Consider the following 26,246-nt stretch of genomic DNA (forward strand, 5'->3'; position numbering starts at 1 on the left):
ATGCTTCATTATCTTCTGGTGTTTTAAACACAATTTTTTCATTTTTGTGCTATGACATGAATAAATAACAATTTTATAATAATCATCACACAGGTTGGTGCTCTTACTCTATTTACCCTTGTGACATTATATTCAACCATTATTCCTATTTCCCTCTATGTGTCAATTGAGGTAAGGATTCTTGTTTTATGGCTCATGAGGTTAAGTTCAAAATTCTATTTGTTATTCGAGTATGGTTGACATGGATGCTACATTAATTTTTGTATAACTCCATTGCTGTCATTGATTTCATTTTTTCTTTTATTGGTTTCCAGATGATAAAGTTTATCCAATCTACTCAATTCATCAATAAAGATAGACGTATGTATCATAAGGAAAGCAACACTCCTGCTTTGGCACGAACATCAAATCTGAACGAGGAGCTAGGACAGGTCTGTGCGAGTCACAATGTAAATGTGTATGAAATAAATTGTTTGATGGTTTCTAAATAAAAAATTACAAATAGAGCTGAAAGATAAGTTTCCACTGTTTTTTTTCTTATTAAAGTTGAAGTCTGATTCAATTTTCTGATTTGTTGTTTGTTTCGTTTCTTTTCTGAGTCAAAATCCTCTTACCTTGCAAAATAAATTCCTGGAGCAAATGAATGAAAAATCATATTACCTTTGAGCCTATTTTGGTATTGCCTCCCTATGCCTTCCGGACTTGGTAGTCTGTGAAGGGTGCCCAGAACTTGGAGTCCATTTTTATCAAGAAAATATATAAAACGTTTATCTGGGTTCTTAGAAAATGCTCAGAAAAATTACTAGAATAAGATAAGGGCAGGGATATGAGTACAATGGGAAAGATCATGAATTTATAGTTGTCTAATATTCAACAGTCACGAGAAATGTCACATTGAATGTAGCCTAATGTATGCGAGTAGTTATAAGCAAGTGTTGTATCTCAATTAACCAACCAATAATTTAATTAAAGAGCAAATACAAAAATATGAATTCATATCGGTAAAATGTGACCTTATGTCTTTTGGGGAGTGTCATTGACTTACTTTCTCTTTTATTGGTGTTAACAAAATTTCTTCCTTGTTTCCCAGTAGTGGTAATAAAATGACAGCGCTTAAATAGGGGTTTTAACATAAGAGAAAAACTTTAAGGCCATATAGTGAGGAGAATCCACTTAAGTGGTGGCTAACATACTTGATTTTATAATTCAGGACCTTGCTGAAGAATCAGGTATCACAGTCCTAAGTATGGTTTACAAGATTAAGAGGATTGAAATGAATCTCTCTCTTGGTTGATAATAAAATTTTCTTTAAACTGTTTTGGATACATGATTGGATACAAGTACACCAAATGTTTCCCCGAGTATGCCTATTTTCTCTTAATTTCTCCACGTATATTTTAATGTCCCCTTTTGGGATCACCTTACTCTTTGCGCTGAATTCACAAATCCAAATGAGACCAAGAGCAAGATATGGTTAGAGATATAATCCTTACTTAAGAATAAGGTAAGATAAGCCTGTTTTGGAGAAACCAGCATGTATACTAGATAATAATATAATTCCAATACATGTAATATGCCCTTTATTAGGGTCAAGAGAGAAAAACTTTATGGGCTCAACCATAATGAGGGTTGACATTGGAATGACATGATTAGGTTCCCTAATTATACACAACCCTATTCCCTAAAGAAGAAACCATGCCTCCGTTGGATGCGTGGTCATAACCATGCTCATGAGGTGGCATCCCTAGCGGGGCCTATACACTATTCCCATCTAGCACACTATCCTTATCTTCTGATCTGGTCATAACCAGACTAATGAAGTGGTGTACATAGCGGAGCTTGTACACTGTTCTTTTTCATCACACTATCCTTTGCTCTTCTTGAGCATCCTTTCCTTAGTTATCTTAATAACTAACCCATATAGTCTCAGAGGAAAGATTACTGTAGGGTGCCTTTAATTCGACCCTAGGCCCAAGAGCAGAATCTCTGCCTCCTTGGCCTCATGCAGTCCTTAATCGATCTGATGAGGTGGCATACCTAGTAAGGCCTCACTATTACCCCTCCTTGCACTTCTTTTCCTTGCCTAATATGGTTGATTATTATAAGTGTATGATTAATATCTTAATCACATCCTTTCAGGATCAGATGACATCTGTAACTGAATGGTGCCTTTACCAGGTACGGTTGTTCTTACAATGAATTCCGACCTCTATTGTTTATGATATACTCTTTCTGATTTCTGCCATAGTTATTATGGAGATCACTTTCTCTTATATCATGATGATAACTGCTTCATTCCTTGTCACTATTTTGGATTTTGGTTTATCTCTGTTATGTTTGCTCTTACACTTTGAATATAATCAAAATATTTTTAATTGTTTTGCTTGGCTGAATGCCCTTGGCTTGGGTGTGCACATAGGGCATGAAAATGAAATAAAATAAAATATTTAAATGCTGCCTTGGCCAATCAGCATCAAGAGTGACATCCATTTGGTGAGTGCATGCATTATATGATGTATGGCACTTGAATTGGTATTTATGAAAATATGTGTAAGAAGTAAATAGTAAAATTGCAAATGCCAAATACCAAATGCTTGAAGATTAAGCAACAAACATTGAATATCAAATTAATGAGTAGAAATTCGAATATTAAATAAAATTCCAATTGTTGTTGAATCAGTTAATGGAAGTTTTTTATTGTCTCAGTATTTTTTTATAAAGATGATTAATGAGCAACGTGGTATCAAAACAATTACAAAATGTCAAAATGCATTGAACAAAGGCCTCTAATCATCTCTCAAGGTAAAGTCCTCATGACTCGAAGTACTAAACTACTCATGGTCAAGATCCACGAGATGAACACCAAACAACCCTGCATTGGAAGGCATTGCATCCTCATCCTCATCAATCTGTGATTGCTCCCATGGCTCTACACCCCATTTTGCTGCTGGGCTCTCCTTTTACATGTGCCTTGTGGTCAATGATACAAGACACTATCTACAACTACTAGCTTCTTTGCTCTCCTAGAGGTGAGTTTGTTCCTCTTAATAGAGTGGATGAAGCTATAAGTAGACCAATTTCTCTTTGCAGTTGAAGAACTAGGAACTTGGAATAGCAAATAAATGACAAGTGTGATTGTCTTTGATTTCTGTCCATGACAATTCCACCACAAAACTGGTTCCACTTGTGCCATAGTGTTTATACGCATGTTTGCCTCACTCAAATTACCCCAAAGAGTGGCAAATTTTGTCCACTCAGTGCAAATCTTGCCAGCTGTTTCAGCATCATACATCTTATTCAAGCACCTGAAGAACCCTACCTTTGTTTCATCATTCTAAATCAATGTAATGCTACCAGGCCTAAGCATGTACCCCTTTGGATTCAATGCAGAAGCAACCATGTGGAAGGTAGTGTTCAACATGTCCAATCTGAGCTGAATGAATGGCCATGTGTGCTCATTGTAAAATGCTAAAGTGGGCCCCTCCTGCAGAACAAACCTCATCTGGTCAAACATAATGTCAATGCAGTTATACTGTATACACCTCTCCAAGGGTTGTGTTGTGACCTCTTCACACCTTGGCCCTTTTTCAAATGGGGACCTTTTGCAATGTTACCATTTTTATGCCTCCCTTAGTGTCAGTATCAACTAGCAGGATTGGCCTATAAGTAGGGTCTTGTAGGCCAGTGAGTGATAGAGAATCCTCTCAAGGGCTTGTAATGACATAACAGGCTTGGATAGTCAGTTTGACCAGCCTTTGGCAATCTCCTAGATTTTAGGAGAAACCCCTATGTTTTATGGATGAACTGGGAGTTCGAAGGGACACACCAGACGGCCTCCAGGAGCATCCTAGACACTTCTGGCATAGTTCCAATTTTTAGGAGCATTCCTAAATTTTAGGGCGGAACTGCCAGGTAGCTCGCCATGATGTGTCAATATCTTTGGACAAAGAGCTTCAGACAAAATTCAGATCGGGGTCCGAATGATCGTGTTACGAATAAATTTAAAATTAAATTTCCTAAGTAGGTTTGAAGAAAATAATAATATAAGTAATTATTTCAATCTTTTACATATAATATTTTTAATAATATTTGGCCAACGTCCCTAGGCATTAAATTAAGTTATAACTTAAATGGGGGACATGTTTGTAATGAATAATCACCCCTCATGAAGTTTGAGTTTAGGAGGGGATTAAAATATTCCAAAACAATATTGTTTTAAGGGAGAAAAGAAACTCTAATTCGAAACTGCTCTTGGAGGGAAAATTGGAAAAGCATAAAATGAAGTTTTGCAGGTTGTTTTGGCATCTAGAAGTCGTATTTTGGTATCAGCTTGACGAGGGAGCCTTTTTGAAGGGCATTTTTATCAGATCTGCCTAATTGAGAATGAAATCTCTAAATTAGTTTGTTGCCCGTAGGTGTGAGACTATCATCTGAGGGCAATTTCTGTTCAAAATTGAACCAGATTTAAGAGCTTAAAGTAAACAGACCAACAAAAATTATCCTGGGGCAAACCCTCCTTATTGAGGGAAACAGCCTAGCCCACCAAAACAGTACTTTTATTATGATATAAAACTGTACATAGTCTCAGATGATCAAATCAGAGTTTCTTGATTACAGGGGACTCTGATAAACTTCTTCTAAACTGAAGTAATGACTCAATACATATGCAGAAAATGAATTTTCAACTTATCAGTACTGTCTTGAGGTTAATCTCTCAAACATATAATAGAAGATACCAATATGCTATCTGCCTGAGAGCAACAGAATTTTGTTGTGTCTATCTGAAGAAAAAATAATCATGAAAATATCTGCCTCCAGGTATATCAAAACTGTAAACCTATTTTTCAGAATAGACAATCATCTCCCTTTTGATTGATCATCACAGAAACTCCAAAAATGATCAGTTAAAAGAATCCTTAGTCCGTTAGCTGTCTCCATAAACGATCATATATGAGAAATAATATTAACCGAGAATAACACCTGGCAATAGTCTCTTCAATCTTGTCCACGTGCGTTGGGAAAATGTGGCCTTTATAATCACTGCCAAAATAATTATGAATAGGCACGATACAATCACCGCTCATCACGAAGGTGAACAGATCCGGCTATAACTGTTTTTCTGTTGAAGAAAAAAGGACTAGACTGAAATGCTCTGTCGCTGATAATGATAAACCGTGACTCAGATGTAAATGATCTTCCACGAGAATGGAAGAAATAATCGTTAAATCCACGTGAGCAATAAGAGCAAATATGACTCAGCGTCCAGAAGTCAACCTGGAAGGGAAATCAACAATTCAGAATTTCTTTAAATAGTTTCAAATAGCAGCAGAGTTTAGTAAAAGATGAGAATATTTAATTTCATATAAAGCTACCACTTTAACAATTTCAAGGAAGAACTACAGTTTAGAGCAATTTTGAGGAGGGTTTTGGACTGCAACAGCTAGGCGTGGGAATAAAAATCAGGTTGCTGGCTGTAGATTTGTCTTCAACACATTATGCCAAGCATTTGCGAGCTTCTGAAATTCTTACAACACTAGTTGTAGGTCAAATTTCAGAATTGTGACTAAGTGTGGGTGGAGTTGTGAGCACCAGGTGTGTCCATTGAGAAAATTACAGTTAGCAGCCACAGCTCGAGCATTCTGGCAAAGCCTGCCGACCAGATATGATAGAAAATTGAAGGTGGCAATATACATGTATGCTTTTTAGCTACAGGAATGCAAGCCGTGTTCCAGCAAGAACAGAGAAAATTATTATAGTTCTGTTATTCCCAGATATAAGATCCAGGTAGAAACAGCAGCAAATTTGGAGGAAATTAATATTGAATAAGTTTGAAACAATTCTCCAGACAAAGAAATTACATGGTACGGTTGCATGCATTTTAAATTACCAGCATTGTTAAGGTAGGCTTCATTCTCAGATTTAATAAGAACTAGCACTTTACCAGAAGTTCTTGTTTCAGTAGTTTCTTTTAGTTATCACCTAAGTCACAAGGTTCGAATTTGAATTTGAGTCCGTGATCACACAATTCGAATGAAATTTGAAAAGGGTAAAAGTTCGGCAAAAAAAATCGACATTAAATTTTAGTTATATATATTTATGTATTTTGAAATATTAGTAATATATTCACAAAATTGTCAAAATAGTTAAACATTGCTAAATAATTTAACTAATTAACTCAATATTAGTTTAAAATAAAATGCTATTATATTAAATAATAGTATTATATTAAATATCATAAAATTCGGATGAAGTTCGAAAAGAGTAAAAATTTGTTGAAATCCGAATCTCATGGATGATATTCCACGAATCCTGTGACTTAGGTTATCACTCAAACAAAAACATAAAAGACACACAAACAAAAATAAACCTGAATTCTGGAAATTTCTTAGTCTTGGAAACAAATCACTTCCGGGGTGGTTATTACACCTCGATACTTTTTGGTCTGCTTGGCCTTTTTGGCTTTGTTTTCTTGGTAGTTCTGGCATCAGTCTCCTAATCTATTTTGTGTTCCATGTGAGAAGTAGTCGATATAGTGTAGTCTAGAATGAAGAGTTATTTTCCGACCCTTGAGAGTTTAGTTGTTGAGTCTTTCCCAATTGGCAGTGATGAAATTGGGTAAAGTATTGAGTCAAAAGCTAGTTTGAAAAACCAGTATCGAAGAGCACTCAATTTCAAATCCAATGTGACAATCTGAAAAGATTCCATCTTCGGAGAAATGAGCAGAAATCACTAAGTCTGAGAATGTTCAAAAACAAAAAAATAAGCATGAAAAGTGTGAAATTTCACTAATTTTAAAAATGCTCCTGAGAACACCCAAAATTGAAAACTGTGAGAAAAACAGCAAAGGGATGATCAAAACAGGCACGATATTGATAAAAGGTAATTGGGTCATGAAAATTTTCATGAATTCTTCTCAAGTTTACCCAAATATGAAATAATAGGAATTGAGTGGAAAAACATCAAAATGTTTAAGTATTGATTGTGGTTGCGAGAAGGAATATAAAAATGTGGGTCTTTAAAGACCCACTCTTCGGGGCTTCCTCGGGGCTTAGAATGAGCTCGTGAACACTAAAACACAGAGGACATGTATTTAAAGTTAAAATGAATAATTCCCCAACAAGAACTAGTTTGAGCCCATGACTGTAGAGTTGCATTATACATATAATTCTCTCTGGCAACAAAACATTGTCGTCGTGATCGATTCGAGGCCCTTCAAATGCTAAATTCAAAACAAATAGGATTTTGTACAAAATCCTTCACCAAGACAAGAAAGCATACCTAAGCGCCAATTCCTTACGGCCAAGGAATTCCTCAGGATGTGCAATTCCTCCTCCATGGTGTAAACGCGCCCGAAGCCTGCATGCATGATACTTGTATGCAAATATATGTGAATTTGACAAGGGAAGATTTGTGTGTTGATGATCATGCGTGCAGATACAATCGCTAGCAGGCAAATTTATTATTTTGGCATTGTAGAGTGTTGGTGACAGTGATCTCAGTGGTGAATTCAATCTCATTTCTTATGTTCTGGCAGTGAGCCTATTGTCCTGGCAGTGAGCTTATTTGTATTTACTATTGGCATTTAGCCATCTTTATATTTCAGGGTAGTTAGCCCAGCTAACTGTGAGCCCCCATAAAAATCACCTTAATCAGTGTCCATTTTATTTATGGTTTTGTGCTTTCATGTTAAAGTTTAAGAAAGTGTTTGTGAATAATTGATTAACCGCCCTCTAAGTTATTTGGTTTGATCAACACAGGTTCATTTTCTGATCACCATGAGACTAAATTTGTTACAATGGTAATTGCATTATATTATTAAAACAATGAAGATGTACATATAATATATATAGCGATTACATTGATGATGTTTATATCAGAGCAATTGTAGATAGGGGACAAGATCCGAAAGAATCTAATCTAACTAAGATTGCACTAAATATAGATTATTGACCAGATTCTTGGCATACTTTTACTGCGATATAAAGTTACTGCCCTCTGTCTGCCAAACATCAACTCCTAAGCAATAATGCAGAAGCCCTAAGTTTGTAAAGTCAAAGAACTATCACAAATCTTGTTTGATTAGCCCAATAATTGGTGTCAGACTACCAGTGACAATCAGATCATCAACATAGATGACATGTAAAAGAATATTGTCACCATTAGTTTTAACAAACAAATTGGAATCAGGACTTTTGAAAGCCTTGATTTCTGAGGTACTTATCAATTTTTATGTAGAAGTTCCGAGGAACCTGTATCAGGCTATAGTGTGCTTTCACTATTCTGCATATCTGGTTTTCTTTACCAACAACTTTGAAGCTAGGAGACTGTCAGATAGACTTCCTACAACTCACCATTTTAGAATGCATTTTTGACATCCATTTGATGGACTTTCTGTCCAAAGTGGGCTGAAATAGCGAGGACAAGCTGAGATGTGCTCATTTTGGCAGTGGGAGAAAAAGTTTCCTCATATTTAATTCCCTGTTTTTGTGAGCACCCTCTAGCAAATAGCCCTACCTTGTACTTATCAAGGGTTCTATCAGCCTTAAATTTGTACACCCATTTGCAGCCATTGGGTTCTTCCTAGGTGGAATACCAGACATGACCCAAATGTTTTTTATTTAGAAGACTACGATGTTCGACTAAGTATACCTTTAGCCTCTGAATAAGTTCAAGGCTGGTAAACAGTGTGAATAGGCCTTAAGAGAAAAAATAATTGTATGTTTCTGTTTTCTTTTGTTTCTCTCTGAAATACTTCTAATGAGCCCATCATCTTGAAGATCACTTTTGGCACATAGCAAAGTAGAAGTAGCAAAATTTGATTCAGGAGGAGCAACTGGACCTAGGATTGCTGGAATAAGCTCATTAAGATGCAGAAAAACATCTTCTTGAGGAGAGCTGGGTGGTGCCATAACATGCTTGCGAGACCCCACAACGTCAAAGACACAGTTTGTTGAATCCCTTCCATTAAGTGGACCTAAAGGAAGATGAACACCTAAATTATTAGCCTTTAGAGGCTGAGCCTTAGAGCTCACAACATGTGAAGAGAGCTGAAGAGGCTCCCATTCTTTATCAAAAACAACATTCTACATTAATTAGCTGACATGCTTTTGGTTTTCACTTTCTTGAGAACATGAGTTTTTGGCTATTGGAATCTAGTTTTGAGTGCTTGATATCTTGAATACAAACGTATGCTGTAGAGTGAAAAAGCTTCCTGTGGCTAATTTCGGGCTTCCGGCCAGACTGGGCTTCCCCTGGGGTCTTTTACGACTTGTGTGGTAGACTTGGTCAAACGATAGGCAACAATGCAGATTGATTTTGCAATTTATGTGATTGTGCAGTTTCTATACTCAACAACTCTGTTCTACTGAGGGTTGTAAGGTGTTGTAAGCTGATGCTTCATGCCATGATGTGCATGATAGTTGGAGAAATCAGAAGAACAAATTCTCCCCCATTGTCTAACTTAAGAGTTATTATTTGTTGACCGAACTCTTTTTCTACCAAGGCCTTAAACTTGTGAAACATGCTATTCACCGTTGATTTTTGTTTAAGAAAATACACCCACATTTTGGGACTAAAATCATCAACAAATAATAGAAAATGCCCTGACCTAGCAACTGAAGGAGTGTTCATTGTTACACAAACATCAACATGAACCAAATGTAATACCTTGGAAGCTCGACATGTATCACAATCCAAAGATGGAGTCCAAGGCTACCTTACAGCCTAACAAACTCCACAAACTCAATGATTTTAAGTCCAAATCTTATGTGAGATAACCACTAGACCCTCCCGGACTAGTTGAGATAGATAGTATATGTTTAGATGTCCATATTGTTGACGCCAAAGATTGCTAATGGAAGAACTCTTGGCTGGCACAACATGCTCCTGAGAATTACCAATGTCAACAAGTCAATAAAGACCATAGTCCTCAAGATCTAGAACAACCATAGTACGAGTCTCCCTATCAACAATACTGCATTTGTGCGAACTGAATACTGCATCCAATTTGATAGATAGAAGGTTGAGTTCCATGCCTAGAACGTAGTATACATTCAGTGCAAGTAAATGTCTTCCTCTAGATTGAATGTGCATGCTGCCCTTTCCGATGATAGCAAAGTAACGAGAATCGGAATCGGATCGGAATCGGCAAGGCTGAATCAAATCGTGAATCGACCATGAATCGCCCATGAATCGCCCATGAATCGGCTATGAATAGGTACATTTAAAAAACCCTTTAAATTTAGAGATATTAACAATTTAAAACTTATTTCATGGACCCTTTATTGAATATAACTTAAACACACTATAACATCATCAAATAGAAGTTAAAACTTAACATGCATAAACATGGAACATAAGTGATAAATCCATCACATACGTAACTATGTTACATGTAAAATGAAAATTGTAGGCTAGCTGAAGTAAATAGAAGTCATATGATCATAATGATTCAAATCATAGAATGTATGTAAGATGAAGATCCATAAGACATCAAATTATAAATGTATGTAAGAATCTAAGATGAAGATCCATGAAATGTATGTCTCAGTATCAATATCTTTAAACAAAATGAAAAAACAAGGCTCTAGCTCAAGCCTCATCATCATCCTCAAGCTCGGTCGTAGCCTCAGCCTTAGCCTCTGAGCATCTAGTCTGCCTACTAGAAAGGCGTCTAAGGGAGGTCCTAGAGGACCGCCGAGCCATATCCTTTGCATGTAAGATGGGTTCACGAACAACATCACTACGGCTTGTGTCTGTGCGTGCACGTGTGCGTCTTCCAGTGCTTGAATGTGCTTTAGGTGCCTCCTCTACCATGGCCACAGCCTCAGCCTCTGTATCCACCTTGTCAACCACGACTTGATCCACAACCTCAGTGAGCCACTCTGATTCTGGATCAATCTCCTCTAGAATGATTGAAGAGGAGTCAGCGCCCAAAATTTGTTTGATTCTAAGACGGAGCTTGTAATGAACAAAGACAAGATCATTCAACCTCTGCACAATCAACCTATTTCTCCTCTTCGAGTGGATGTGCTCGAACATGGGCCAATTGTGCTCACATCCAGAATCGTTGCTTGGTTGACTCATAATACAGATGGCATTTTTTTGAAGTTATGGGGTTGTGGGCCCAAACATTTGCCACCATCTATCTGAAATAAGGGAAAACAAAAACTATTAGTCTCATTTACAACTTTAAAATTACATAATCAACAATTAAAATTTAAAATGCACAACTTATAAGTCATAAACTTTAGATTCATGAATATATTATTTAATTTTTACTTGGCTGTATTGTTGTTCGAGCATCTATGACTATCCTGCCAGAGAAAAGTGGCCCTTCTTTATTATTGAACTTGTTGAGCTCAATGGTTGCAGCTGCGCTATCCTCATCACTACTCAACCTTTGGATCATTGTCTATAAGCCGGTGAGAACCTCCTCATCCACCTTGAAATTAGGATGGAAACGATATGTCGGATTCAAAAAGTAAGCTGCTGCATGGATGGGTCAGTGGAGCTGATTCTGCCATCTCTTATCAATGATATCCCAAATAGGGGCATACTTCTCTTGTACTCTTGCATACTTGGCTCTAATGGTCTTCTTGGCCTTATCCATGCCCTCATATATGTAGCCCATAGAGGGCTTCTCCCCATCAACAGTTCGTAGGAGAGATACAAAGGGCTCAATGACCTGCATATAAAGTAAAACAAAGCTGAGTCAAAACTTAAATATAAAATAATATAACTTAAAGTAAAACTAAATCATAAAACAATTAAATATTAAATATTAAATACTAAATAATAAATTGTAAAATACTAAATGTTAAATTGCAATAAATTTACCTTAAAGGATTTCTTTAGCAAGTTTCCAAAAATCATCATCATCAAAGATGCAATTCACTACATCTACCCCTATAGTGGTCATAGCATAGGAAGATGAAATCCACTCCCACCAAACAAACATGCTCCTCAAATCGTCCCTTTATGTCAACAAGGACTGCAGTGTGATGAAATTCGAGGCAAACCTTGTGATGCTTGGACGAGCTATCTCCTTGCCTCCTGTGTACTTCTTCATTGTGGTAAGGACAAATGAATGATTATAAATAAACTTGCATATAATAATTGCCCTTTCGACACATGATTTGACCCACTCAAGCTTTGCCAATTTCCTCCAACATGAGGTCAATGCTGTGTGCCAGACAAGGGGACCAAAATATGGTGGGGTGCCTCTCCATCAAAAGTTTACCTACAACAATTTTAAGTTAATTAGAAATTCAAACATGTTAGAAAAAGTTCAAAATTCAAATAAATTTATTTTCAAAACTTGAAAAGTTAATAGTTTACTTGCAACAACATAACTTGTTGCATTATCCGTCACCACTTGCACCACATGTTGTTCCCCAACCTCTGCTATGACTTCCTCAATAACCTCACATAAGCATGTAGCGTTTTTTATACGAGCGGAAGCGTCAATGGATTTGAGGAACATGGTATATCCTACAAAACAATGGATTATAATGGATCACCAACAAATTAGCAATCAACAAATCAAAATTTGAAATATTGAATCAGGATTCACAATTATGTATGTAGGAAAGTAGAATGATCAATCACTTCCACAGGATACAAGAAAATTGAGAGGGAGTGTTCTATTCCTCCTATCTGTCCAACCATCAGTCATGATGGTGCAACCTTTTTCGATCCACTCCTTTCGGTGCTCCTTCTTTACCATTTCATCCAAGAGGTGTCCACTCAACTCGCCTCAATTGGGGCTTTAAACCTCGAACCACAAATAGCAACTGCATCTATCATGTTTTGCCAATAAGGAGCCCTATCACAAATAGATTATGATTAAATTTAGATGTCAAATCATTATGTAAGCTTGTAAAGCGAATCTGTGATTAATCAATGAATCATAAAACAAGTAGATATAATTAAAGTTTTACTTTTAAGTTTAACCTTAAAGAAAACAAAGAAAAAAGAATCAATTATCTGGCTGCAACAAATGGAATGTTGCAAAAGTACCAAAATTTGCAAATCTCTTTTCTGGCAACATTATGAATCTCCTTGTTCAAACCCATGCCCTCAAGCATGGGTTGTGAGCCAGGAGTAGTGCGGGGCACAAAGTAACTATTCATTCTGTTATTCTGCACTCGAGGCCACAATAGGTTGGAGTTGGACTCAATCTTGGTATAAGACCGACTAGCACCAGCACTCGCATGAGCACTAGACCTAGGATGAAAAGGAGGCCTGGAAGAACCCTCTCCAACACAACCTACAGATGTGGAAGTTGATGCAGATGTAGATGCTACTACAGGAGCATGGGAGCCAATAGTGCTTAACCCTTCAAGTTTCATTTTCTTATTTAATTTCTCTTGTTCATATTTTTCTAATGCCACTAAACAAGTGCATTTTGCTTCAGCAGTTTGTTGAGTGCAAATTGTAATATCATGTCCAGATATAGCAGCAATGTGGTATTTGAATCTATAAATACCACCAGAATTTATTTCTTTACACAAAACATACATTTCTTTTGAAATATGTTTCTTCCAGGAAACTCTTCGGTATATTTTCAACATTCATCTTTTTTTACCCATTGCGGAAAATGAAAGCAAAGGGCTGCTGCAATAAGAAAATTCAAGTAAAATATCAAGTTTGAAACTAATAAACAAAAGCTATAAAACAAAAAACCCTAGTTTGCAATTTAGTAAAACTAAAAAAAATTCAAGATTTGCAAATGAAAACAAAAAATTTAACAAAAAATGCATAATACACTAAACATGCAAAAAAAAATCAGCACTTACCTCTTAGAAATTAGTACTGGATCAATGCCATTGACTATTGACTCCTTAATGCTCCCCATGCAATTTATGACCTCCCTAGATGGACTTCTAATCTCTTTGGTGCTCTTCTTTCTTGTTGGTTGGAAACCTGTGGTTTTTCTTTTCTCTTCTTCTCTCTCACTTTTCCTCTCTTCTACTCATGCTTAACAATTAGAAGGCCCTTTAGGGTTAAAACAAAGAGGAAAGGCCAAAAAGAAAAGGAAAAAAACAAGTCAACTTAAAGCCTTGCCGCACGGCCAATTCATGGAACTGATTTGGGCGATTTTTTTCATGAATCGCATAAATTGGCGATTCATAGGAAAAATTGGCGATTCTGATTCATGAGTCATGGAAAATTGCCTAGGTTGAATCGAATCACCAAACCAGAGATTCAGGCAATTTCATGGCGATTCTTGGAACTCTGGATGATAGTATACTCTTCTCCATCAAAATAATTGAAATTAACAAATGGTATACTCATAAGAATTTTGTAGATTTTTTAGAGTGATTACTACCATGTCTTCTTCCTCCATCTTCTGACCAACTGCCTGCAATTGATCACATATCTCCTTGATTTTTGTGAGATGCTCCTACAAAGATATTTTTTATCTGTCATGATTGGGCAAAGCATGTTTTTGGGAAAAAACGTGTGGGTTTTTTTCAAATACCTCAATCTGAAATTAGGATGATTGTCTTGCTTGAGGCTACAAGATGCAGCTGATCACTAGTGACCGAGAGTTTAATGAGCATTAAGGCTTCCCGATTTCACTCATCAAATTTGTCCTAATTTGGACTTGCCATTATAGGATGTGCAAACTTGCTCAAACAATTTGGTCAAGGGACCGATATTCAAAACATTTCATCATTTGTTGCTTCCAGTTATTGCAATAATGGCTGTTGAACTTCTGATTGCCTTCCAACATAAGGTTAATTGAAGAGATCATCTCGAGCTTTCTTTCTCTTCATATCCTGAAGGGATCCCCAAGTGGTAGGAACATTCTAGGAAGAAATAGCAATTATCCTTTCATCATTGCAATAAGTAATTGCATATTTCATAAGCATCAACACTAGAATAATAATCTGTCTTTCCATTCCAGATTTAAGGAGATCCTATACATGTAGTCAGTCGTCTCTTTTGAAAACGGAGACAAGTCACCAACGTAACCGTGGGACTACAGAAAGACGTTTTCTCTGATAAATTAGGATAATCAATAATCATATGGCTCTCTCTATTCCAAAACTCATGAAATCCTAAAATGCAAATGGTAAAGTTTTCAAAATGTTCTATCAGACAATGCTCTATACTAAAGCAAGCATTGCCAAGTTTCAGAGCAGAAACATCTACTGTATAAAAGCACCACTCTGCCCCAAAATATAGCTCTGCTTAAACAATTCGGTTTACGTCAGACTAACCTGATTTTAGTTTATGTTACTAAATTGGCAACAATTTTTCAATTTTAAATAATATTTTTAGTTTTAATGGTTCATTTGTGTAATGCTACTTAAATTTGTTTACACTTTTTCCTCCTGTTAGGATTGTACTACATCTCAGGTGTATTATGGCTTTGGATGGTGGAAATAGTAAATTGTAAATACACTTTGTGCAAATAGAAACCTTTTATCTGTTTTTATTGTCTTATAATTTACTAGTGACATATAGCATCATATATGATGGGTTGATCAGTGAATGATGTTTTCATCAGGTGGAGTATTTATTTTCTGATAAAACTGGCACTCTTACAAGAAACTGTATGGAGTTTTTCAAGTGTTCCATTGGGGGTGAGATGTATGGAAAGGGGGTCACTGAAGTTGAGAGAGCAGCGGCCCAACGCAATCAAGTGAACATTCATGAGGTTGGTTTTCTGATGCTGTTGTCTTGGAAGCCTAAAAAATTAAGCTCTTTCCAGTTGAACATTCTGTTTAAGTGCAAATTGGCTGAAGCATGTTGTACAATATAAATTATGTTTATGAAGTTTTCTTTATATGTTAAACTGTTGTGTCAGACTGGAAGAGCAGCTGATGCTGTGCATGAAAAGGGTTTCAATTTTGAAGATACAAGACTGATGGCTGGTGCATGGAGAAACGAGCGCGACCCTGAAATATGCAAGGTTGACTAGTTACTGGGGTGATACAGAAATTTGAAAGGGTATTTGTTATATAGATTCATTTGCTAAGGATGCCGAGGTTGTAATGATATTATGGCATTGATTTTTTGGATAAATTTGAGAAGGGTGTTTTAAAGTACTCACCAAAAAATATATATATTTTTGTTTTTGTTGACTGTAAGTATCTAATATGTGTTATCTTTCTCTCTAGAAAGTGCCTTTCTGTTTAGATGATTTAATTTTAAACACATGGTCAATGATGCTCTCAAAGAAATCCTTTACCTGATATGATAAATAATTCCTTGGTTGATGAATGGGGAGGGGCAATCTCTAATGAAACATCTCTTTAACCATAAAAGTATTTTAGCTTAGGACGCGAGAAGTCACAAGATCTGAATTAGAATACAAGTTTGGTAACCAATTGAGCTATGTTGTTGATTCAGGTTCGGGGACAGATTGGGGTTTTAGAATTCGGATCGTGGATTTGTGATTGTTTCCCCATTATGATTCCTAAGGATTCGTGAGTGTATGTGTGTGTGCGTGTGCGCATAAATATACAAAAATTTAAAAAATAAGAGATATACATAATTCTAAAACTAAATCATTTCATACTATTTATCTAATGATGCTTGACCATACGTCAATGCTAAATGTCAAAGATAAACATTATGTTTCATCAAGAAAATCATCACATTGAATGAACAAAACTTAGACTTATAGTTATAGTTCAATAATGTTTGAAACATGATTCAATAATCATGAAATTGTTCTCAATCATCAAATGGATTGTCTCTAAATTGTGGATCATTGGGGTCTTCTTTGGCTGCAAGTAATTCATCCTCCTCATCATTGGAACAATAATCAGTTCCACTAGCAGTAGAGGGTGCTGCGTCATCCTCCATATCACCTATATCATATCCAAGTTCGCAGACTCGGGTGCCACATCTCAAAGCTTTTCTACTCCCTTCTTGTATTTTGGGTTTTTACGTGCTAGAAGGTGCAAGTTGTTGTGCACAAACACCAAGTCTTATGCTTGTTTGGAGCCCAATCGGTGATACTTAACTGAGTGTAAAGGAGTTTGCACTCCAATTTCCCTCAGCAATAGAACAACTAGCAACCTTGAGAGAAAATAAACAAAATTAAGTGTTAAAATATATGTTGCAAGTCGCCAAAACAAATAAAAAATACTTAAAAGTATAAAATAATTAACTTGCTTATGACAGGAGCTTTATTGTAAGAGGCTGGAGGTACAATTAATCTTGCCTAGGAGGTACCACCATGTAATACCATCCATTCTGATTTGATCATTCACGGCAATACGCTCTGTATTTTTTTCGGAGATGAATAACCCAAACTCTCATCTAACATTTTCCCCCCACCTCTGGATTGCTAAGGATCCTATTGAATGCCCTCTTATATTCGCTAGCAACCTTAGCATCTAGGTGCGATTCTACTTAGAATAGCAAGTACCTTTGGGTTATAATACATGAGGGAGAGAGCATAAGCTAGGAGATGCAAAGGAGTTGTCATCTTGTTCCAACGGTGAAGAACAATTACTTCCACCTTTTCGTATAAGGTGTCTCTAAGGTCATTCTGTCCTTTGAATGACCTAGAATATGAATAACAAATGATGTTGATATAAGTTAGCTTGGTGAGTGGGTGGTGTCATTGATTTTTTAGCGCTAGAAGAACTTTGTTTCTCTTTTGTAACTATTTTATCGGCAACACCTTTTTTTCAAGTGCACAAGTGTGGAGAGTGTACTACGTTTCAAGAATGGAACTAAATCTACTCTCAGTTAGTCAGTTGTTGCAACACTCGCCACACTTGGAAAATGCCAAAAACGACCCTTTTTTTCTTGGTAAATGCAGTGGCTTTTGGTCGCGAGCAGAAGAGAAACAACTATGTACCAGTAAAACGAGCTTTTTATAGATGTGAGTGGCAGAAAAAATGCCCAAAGAAATCGCGATTTGCAAATGCGATTTTGTAGACAGATTTGATATTAGTGATTTGTAGATCCTCAAACCCTAGCCTAGAACCAGGTGTGTAAAAAAAACGAGCCTAAGGAATCACGATTTGGAGAGAACAAAACCCTATCTTGAGATTTCGAATTTCTCTAGGTAGAAAACCCTAGGCGGGTTTCAAAGAAATTGACTTAAATAATTTTGAAAAAATTTAAACAAAAAATTTCAAGAAATTATAAATTTTCCCGAATTTTTTTGAAGTATTAGCTCTAATACCATATTATACAAGTAATTGGTAAAATACTTGCTTGTTATTAAAAGAGACCAGATGGTCAATTTATACAAAAGAATGAAACGATGTTTCCTTAGGAAACGATCGTAAAGAATAGAAACATTCTATTATAGATAAAGCAAAAAACAAAAGCAAACTAAAGCTAATTAGATATTTACAATAGATAACCATTAACTAATAATAGACGACTTATCTATTATTGTAATATCCATGTGTAATCTATGGCAGTCTATTCTTTCCTCTTTGTTTAAATCTAGACAAACTAAAACTCCATGGCATGAAATACCAAAAACATGAGACCTCACCTTTATATAGCTGTCTCTAAAGTCATCCAAACAAATATGACAATCTCAAACTCTTGATCCTCTTGGAGTTTTTTATTTTGACCCCTGTGTACCATATTGGAGAATAAATTTTTTCTTGTTGAAAGGGCTATATAGCTGTCTCTAAAGTCATCCAAACAAATATGACAATCTCAAACTCTTGATTCTCGTGGAGTTTTTTTATTTTGACCCTTGTGTACCATATTTTTTTTGCATATTTGCTCGTTAAAGGAGCTAGATTGTTGCCCACTACTAGCCTCACCACTTGGACCTCTATTTTCACCAGCCATTAAAATTTCATTGACTATCCTCATTGCTGCTGATTTTGTTTTTCTTTGATATTGAACAATGAATAGTAACATTGAAACAATGCAAAAAATAAAAAAATATCAGACTTTTTCAAGCTTCAAGCTTTGAAAAAAATTGAAAAGAAAAGAATGGAAGGATGTTCCTATTACAAAGTAATTGGTAAATATTTGCTTGATATTAACAGTGATCAAGAGATCAATTTATACAAGAAACTGAGCATTTCTTCCTTAGGAAACAATCATAAAGAATAGAAACATTTTATTCTAGAAACAAAAAACTAAATATTAGAAACCTTCTAATATTTACAGGAGATTAGAATAGATAACCATTAGATGCGAAACAAAGATAATAGAAACTGAGTTATGTTTCCATAGAAAATAATTGTAAAGAATAGAAACATTCTATTCTAGAAATAGGAAACTAAATATTAAAAACATTATAATATTTATAGGAGATTACAATAGATAACCATTAAATTTTAAATAGAGATAATAGACACTATCTATTATCGTAATACCCTCCCTTAATGGTTAATCTATCCAGAGCATGAAGCTGTCAAAAGGTGGAAAAGATAGATTTTGTCTGCTCAGTGTGCTCTGCACTATTTTCTATGGGCTGCAAACTAGATTGCCTAGATAGGGAAGTTAAGCGCTTCCGACATTCAACCTTCATCTGCCCATACTCATGGAAATAGTTGCATTCAATGTTTTTTTTCTAGGAGCCTTCTGAAGCTGGAGCAAAGGACCTTTGTTGAGGAGTCCGCTGTGAATGAGACTTGCCCTTATCCTTCTAAAAGGATTCAACAAAAAAGGCTTTCTTTGCAGACGGGGAGATGAAACTCCTATCGAACTGTTGTTTTTGTTAAGAATGTTAGCATTCTTAGTGTTGACACATCTATTGTTTCAATAAGTATTGACAGTATACGATCATATATATGGATATATTACACTTATTGTCGTAATTTTGAATGTAGAAACTTAAAACATATATATGATTGTTTATGTCAATCCATATTTAGATCAAATAACATGTTTAACTTCATGTTTAGATGCTACAAGTAATCTCGATTGCATCAGGTCATTCAATATTCTGTTCACACCAATTGTTATCGGGTGTATACTCTCGCAGATTATATAAAGATGAACTGCTTTGTAATTCTTCCATCGATTGGATAATTGAGAGTTTCTTTAATCAAATGTTATTATTATAGTGATTACCATCGAGTGTGATTAATATTTGTTAAGGATTAGTTATGAATAGATGCAAATTAGTATTGTATACATTGAGGCATGACCACGTAGGGTCATGCCCCGACTTGATCATATTTCAATATATATATATATATACCAAATTCATTTCTCATTTGCAGATCATATCTATAACTTGGCATACTGATCTTAGATAAGGAAAATACATTATCACAGCAAGAACATAGAAAGTCTGACATTGAATAAATAAGACACCAGTCTGCTATAGTCTAGAATACATACCAAAACACTTTGATAAGTCTACACCAACCACGATCTATTAAAACTTACAGTTTCCACCGATCTTGTTGAAGCAAAAGTGTGCAAAGATTTGTGAACTTCATATCAACACCGGTAGAAGTGATGTTGAGAGTCTCGATAAAATGCTCATAGGACTTGGGCAAACTTTTGAGGTTTATAACCACAATGTCCTCTTCCTCCATCTTGCATCCAATGGCAAGCACCTAATCACGGATTTCCTGAATCCTATTAAGGTGTTCTTGGAGCGATTTCCGCTCATCCATGATAATAGAAAACAATGTTCTTGAGAAAGAAGACTCTTCTTTTGTCTGAAGTATCATGAAGTATCTTGAGATGCTCCAATATCTCGGTAGCCGTCTTGCCGAATGGAATTTAAGGGAGCTGATCATCAGCTATAGATAATTTGAGAAGCATCACCACCTCTCAATTATTTAGATCCCATGTAGCCTGATCAGTACCAGCTGTAGTTGGACACTTTGTGACACCCAGAACAATCTGATCAGTATTCAGTTATTCAAAGATTGCTAGTCTCCGCTATTTCTGTGTGCCATAATTTTGACCAATGAATTTTGAATTGCCCTCGAGTAGAATATTAGTCAAAGATGCTATAGCACATTTTTCAGTGAAAAAGCGTGAAAATTTGTGAAGGCACATACTTTGAGGCAAACAAATGGAAGACCGAGGAAAATTGAAGGGGTACCTAGAAGAGAGCCTAAAAAACCCAAAAAGAATGTTGTTGGATTCTAGATTTATTGGTTCAAAAATCAAAACACAAAAATTGAGGCACCTAAAAAACAAATGACAAACCAGTTGAGATCTCGGAAAACCCACCAAGAATCTATAAATAAATTTTTGATCTAGTACAGAAAATTAGGGTTTTGACCAAAAAACACGTGGCTGCAAAAAAGCCCAAAAATAAATGGCGGAAATGCAAAATAACGTGTTTTCTGGGTTGGATTTGAGGCATAAGTAAAAAATAGAAGGTTGGAAAATCGTAGATGCCTCTCAAAAAATCCCTCGAAAAAGGGAAAAACGGCTCGCGGATTATATAGGCTCAAAAAATGATTATTTGAGCAAAAAACAATGCTGCAATTTGCAGAGGTAGTAAGCCACATGTAGGGTCACGATATGCAGAGGTAATAGCACCCCCAAAAATGCTGCCCAACAAACCTGAACAGAGAAAAAACGACCAAAAAATAGCGCGAATTTTCTAGATGTGAGCAGCAAAAAACAAAATTGTAGGGATACAAAGGACAATTGCAGAATAATGGCCGTAAGTAGCAGACAAAAACCCTAGCTCGAAGCAGATATCACATAAAATAATTTTAAAAATAGTGATCTGATAATTTGGAACAAGAAATTATAATATTTTTTGAAAAAATTCAAAAAATTGGCTCTGATACCATATTACAAAGCAATTGGTAAATATTTGTCTGAAATTAATAGTGATCAATAGATCAATTTATACAAGATATCGAGTGATGTTTCCTTAGGAAACAATTGTAAAGAATAGAAACATTCTATTCTAGAAACAGGAAACTAAATATCAGAAACATTTTGATATTTACAAGAGATTACAATAGATAACCATTAGATTCTAAACAGAGATAATAGAAATTTTCTATTATCGTAATAGTTACTTACTTCTTCCAAGTTTAAAGCAACAGATTTGCCCTCTCTTCCTTCCATCACTTGCACAGTTGCACTCTCCTCTTCTTTCAAACCATCTTTGCTACTGATGTGAGAGAAATGAAATACAAGTAATGACTAATAGTAATGGGCCCCAAAAAAGTAGTCAACGCATTTTAGGGAGGAGAGGCCCAGATAGGAATCATAAAAAAATTGCATTTTAAAAGTTCTTTATGTTTTTTTCACTTGCCGCTGCATTTTTCTGTTGGGGAGGACATCTGTTATGCGGATGGTTGAGGGATGACTAAGGCTTCCTTGGCCATCCCAAGAATATACAACTACCGGAAATGGCTAAAGGGTAAACTATTTTGTTTGCCCTGCTGTTGCCAACAAAATGCATATTGACCATTGGCAACGGCAGGGCAAACAAAATAGTTTACCCTTTAGCCGTTTCCTAAGCCGCCCCCCCCCCCCCCCCCCCCTCAAAAAAAAAAAAAAGAAAAGAAAATCCTGCTGCATCATCGTGTTTTTGGGATGTCCCTTGCATTTTTATTTTAAATTGGGGATGGGGTGGGGCCATCTCTTGGCTGGCTCCCTGGACCGGAAATGTCCTGTGCAGTTATGGGGATATTGGCGACATCCTCAGGTTTCTTGGACATCCCCTGGCTACCCCCTTGTCCTTGAAATGTATGCAGTATGAGGATGAGGATTTTTATGCCAGGGATTGTCCATGGGTAACTCTGAGAAAATTCAATGACTTTTGTACAATCCCTTCTGTTTTCTATAAGTAATGGGTTGAACTCTACATTTTATTTGCTCTCTATATATCTATTCTATGGAAATGCCATTTATTTTTATTTGATTGTTATACTTAAAATTTTTAACGTTTTTATTTGTAAATCCCATTTCCCCTATTTTTGCCTGTTTTTCCCCACTTTTTTCCAGAAATCCTAGACTGCGGTTTGCCGATTTACTCCCCAGACAAGTAATGTTGCTAATGACTGATCCCTGCATAAAATGTGAATGTCAAGGCCATGAAGCAGTAAGTAGGCCCTGTTACTCTGAGAATAGAATGAACAGTCATTGAAGAATGAATGAATCCAATATTTGGTTACTTCAGCAACATTGGAATCTACAATATGTAACATTGAGTTCTTGAATACCTATCTGGAAAAAACTCTAAACTGTGCTTTATTTATGACTAAACCAACCTAAGAGATTGTGCCAGCCAACAGAGGGAATACTGGCAGTCTGGAGAACCATGTTAGTGACCTACAAAAATAAGAATTGATGACAGTGGACCAGATTGATGATTGGGCCTAGCAGTGATATCATAAGAAATCACAGTGTAATAATAAGTTCTGCTACAGTGATAACAATGAGTTCCTAAGAATTATATTCTTTGTGGACTAGATGACTAACAGATCCTATTTTTCTTAAATAACAATGAGTTTCTAACAATTATATTCTTTGTGGACTAGATGACTAACAAATCCTATTTTCTTAAGGATGAAATCGATCCTTTTTCTTTGTTGGATTTCCAGTTTTTGAATATATTTTAACATCCCTAGGGATTATATGTCTTTGATTTTGGCATCAGCCATACATGAAATGTTCATTATACATTTTTTTTGCAGTTTGAGTAGTCAAAGCTTAAAATGGCTTTAACAATTTCCTACAAATTTGATCAAATTATACTTTGTCTATGGGTTTATGCATTCTGTTTTGGGAACTACATATTTGAATCTTTCAAAGAACTGTGTTTGTACTTTTCAAGCTTTGAAATGCAGTCTTAAATTTCATTGGAACTTTCTTTCAAACTACTAATGCAGGGATGCACTTTACTGCCCACAGGAATTCTTCAGATGCCTTGCAATATGTCATACAGTTTTACCTGAAGGTGATGAATCGCCTGAGAAAATAACATATCAGGCTGCTTCTCCAGATGAGTCTGCCCTTGTCATTGCAGCAAAAATTTTTGGCTTCTTCTTTTACAGGTGAAGAGTTTTTTTGTACCTTATTTGGTGAACTCAGAGAAGCGAAGCAAAATGAGTAGGCATTTATAGATAGTCTATAATGATTTTGTTTTGCTTCATACATCTGATTATAATTGAAGCTTTCATCAAGAAGTTACTTAAAATGGCTAGTTATAACAATATATTGAAGTATTTGTGTTTTTAGTTTAAATTTCTTTTGATGCACCTTCTATAAGGAGATGTTTTGAACGGGTGTGCAGGAATAGAAGTTTTTCCATTTTATCAATAACATCATGAGTGGGAATGGTAGTTTAGGTGTTGATGTTATAAGTATCATAGTACAAAGTATTGATTAGCTTTGTAGTGAGAAACAGTGAGAAACAATAGGGAGACAAGAGCAAGTAACATGAAGCACTAAAACAAGTAGTTCTTAGGGAGAATTCTCAAGGAGAAAGAAGTACCCTAAGGTTTGGATCAGATTCTTTAATATCACTTTGCTCTGCCTACATGGCTGAAGCTAAATTTGGAGGTGACAAAAATAAGTGGAGAACGATGACAACGAGCTAACTCTGGGAGTCTTGAATGTCAAGTATCACTTCAAGCAAATAGACCAGAGTTGAAGAAACAACTTCCTTGGGTGCCAAGTGATATACGATCCTCCGAGGCAGAGGCTTGAACAATAGATTTCTAGGTTCTGTTTTGATATTTGTTTGGAACTTTTGATGCCACAGATTTTATATTCCATGAGTTTTGTAGACATTTGACACTATTTATGTATGTAATATGTTATTTCCTAAAGCAAAAATTTTCTTTTATACTTATGTGATCAATGTATACTTGTGTATATGTTCAAAGTAGCTTCCTTTGGATGATATTAGTGTGTCTTAAGGTTTATTTTAATAAAGGGTGCATGCAACAAGTCATCTTTTTGAGTCTAAGTCCGAGCCTGAGTCTTATAACAATGGTTGCCTTGAATGTTGAAATGAAACAACTTAGCTTAAATCAGGTCCAGTGGCTGTTAGATAAGGTTGCTAACTAGTTGCCTGAATGTTGACCCATTTATTATCTCCGTGCCTGTTTTGGCTGAAAGCTGTAGCCCTTTATCAGTTAGTATACTTGAGATTTTGTAATCTAGCAATCTAATCTTGTTGAGCAAAATCTTGGCATATTTAGATTGTGATATAACCACAACTTGCTTATTATACTGTTTGTTTATGGATTTGATTTTGTAAGATTTTATGAGCATCCATGTTTTGGATCCCACTCTGTGATCCATCATGTTGATGTTGGAGAGCAAAATTAAGTGACTGAAAATCTTAATAATGGATTGCAGTGCACATAGTGTGATCCGAAATTTTGATGCTCAAAAACTTCTACAGATAGGTAGTAGCGAAGGAGGCCTTGGTCATGTGAAAATCTTTACTCGAATTGCTTTTGATTTGTTTAATCAAATACAACTCACTACCCATTATGATAATATCATCTACAAAAATGACCAGTAGAATGACCTCATTGCCTCTATTTTTGATGTACATATTTCCATTTGAGCGACTTATTTGAAATCCCTGTTCGACCAAATACTTCTCAGTTTACCATGCCTTGGGTGCTTGTGTCATGCTATGCATAGCTTTTGTCCAAGTTACCATGGTTTATCCCTGCACCCCCTGGACCAGCAGAAGTTCGAACTGGTTTGAAGTTTGGGTCTGGTTCGATGTCTGTTCTTGGCAGGGTGCAATATTTACCCTGCTGGTTCGAACTGGTTTGAAACAAGTTTGAACCCGGGTGGATTATGCTGTTAGTCGTTGAACCAAGTTCAAACCGAATCATTTCTTAGACCCGTGGACGGCAATAAAGTGTCTCGTCTGATCTTATTGTTGTTAGCTCTATTGCTGAGTCAACTATTGCCGGAGAAGAGAAGATGAGGAAGAAGAAGAAGATGAATACGAAGAAGAAGTTAAAGATTGAAGAACGTAGAATATTAATAGTTTTTTATTCCATTAGTTGAACAATGAACATGAAACAATGATACTTGAACTTGATGCCATGATTTATTTTTAATATTTTGAATCTTTGATGTTGAACTTGTTAGTTGAAAACTATATGATGGTATGATCATTATGAATACGAGTTTATGGAGTTTTTGTTGTTTAAGTTTGTATATGCTACTATGCTACATTCTAATTTTAACTCATGCTTCATATATATATATATATAAATTTTTTTTACATGTTTTCGTACTAACGAACCCAAACCCCTTTCCAAAATTTTGATGAACTTGTGAATCGGTTCTCTAACTTCGAACTTGGAACCAAACTTGAACCGGTA

At 35.8% G+C, this 26,246-nt stretch overlaps 1 protein-coding gene across 1 annotated transcript in view; it reads left to right on the forward strand.

Moving 5' to 3' along the window:
* The window catches only part of ALA3 (aminophospholipid ATPase 3), a 151,550-nt gene that overhangs the window by 54,717 nt on the left and 70,587 nt on the right, over window positions 1–26,246 (forward strand). Inside the window, exons 12-16 of the mRNA XM_089816482.1 lie at window positions 94–171; window positions 315–431; window positions 15,521–15,670; window positions 15,821–15,925; window positions 23,800–23,942. Of these exons, the coding sequence (XP_089672608.1) occupies window positions 94–171; window positions 315–431; window positions 15,521–15,670; window positions 15,821–15,925; window positions 23,800–23,942 (593 nt within the window). The remainder of the gene's footprint in view (window positions 1–93; window positions 172–314; window positions 432–15,520; window positions 15,671–15,820; window positions 15,926–23,799; window positions 23,943–26,246) is intronic.

The sequence above is a fragment of the Cupressus sempervirens genome, chromosome 1 (assembly GCF_028749045.1).
Source record: "Cupressus sempervirens isolate cs-2001-9-10 chromosome 1, ASM2874904v1, whole genome shotgun sequence".
NCBI classification, from domain to species: Eukaryota; Viridiplantae; Streptophyta; class Pinopsida; order Cupressales; family Cupressaceae; genus Cupressus; species Cupressus sempervirens.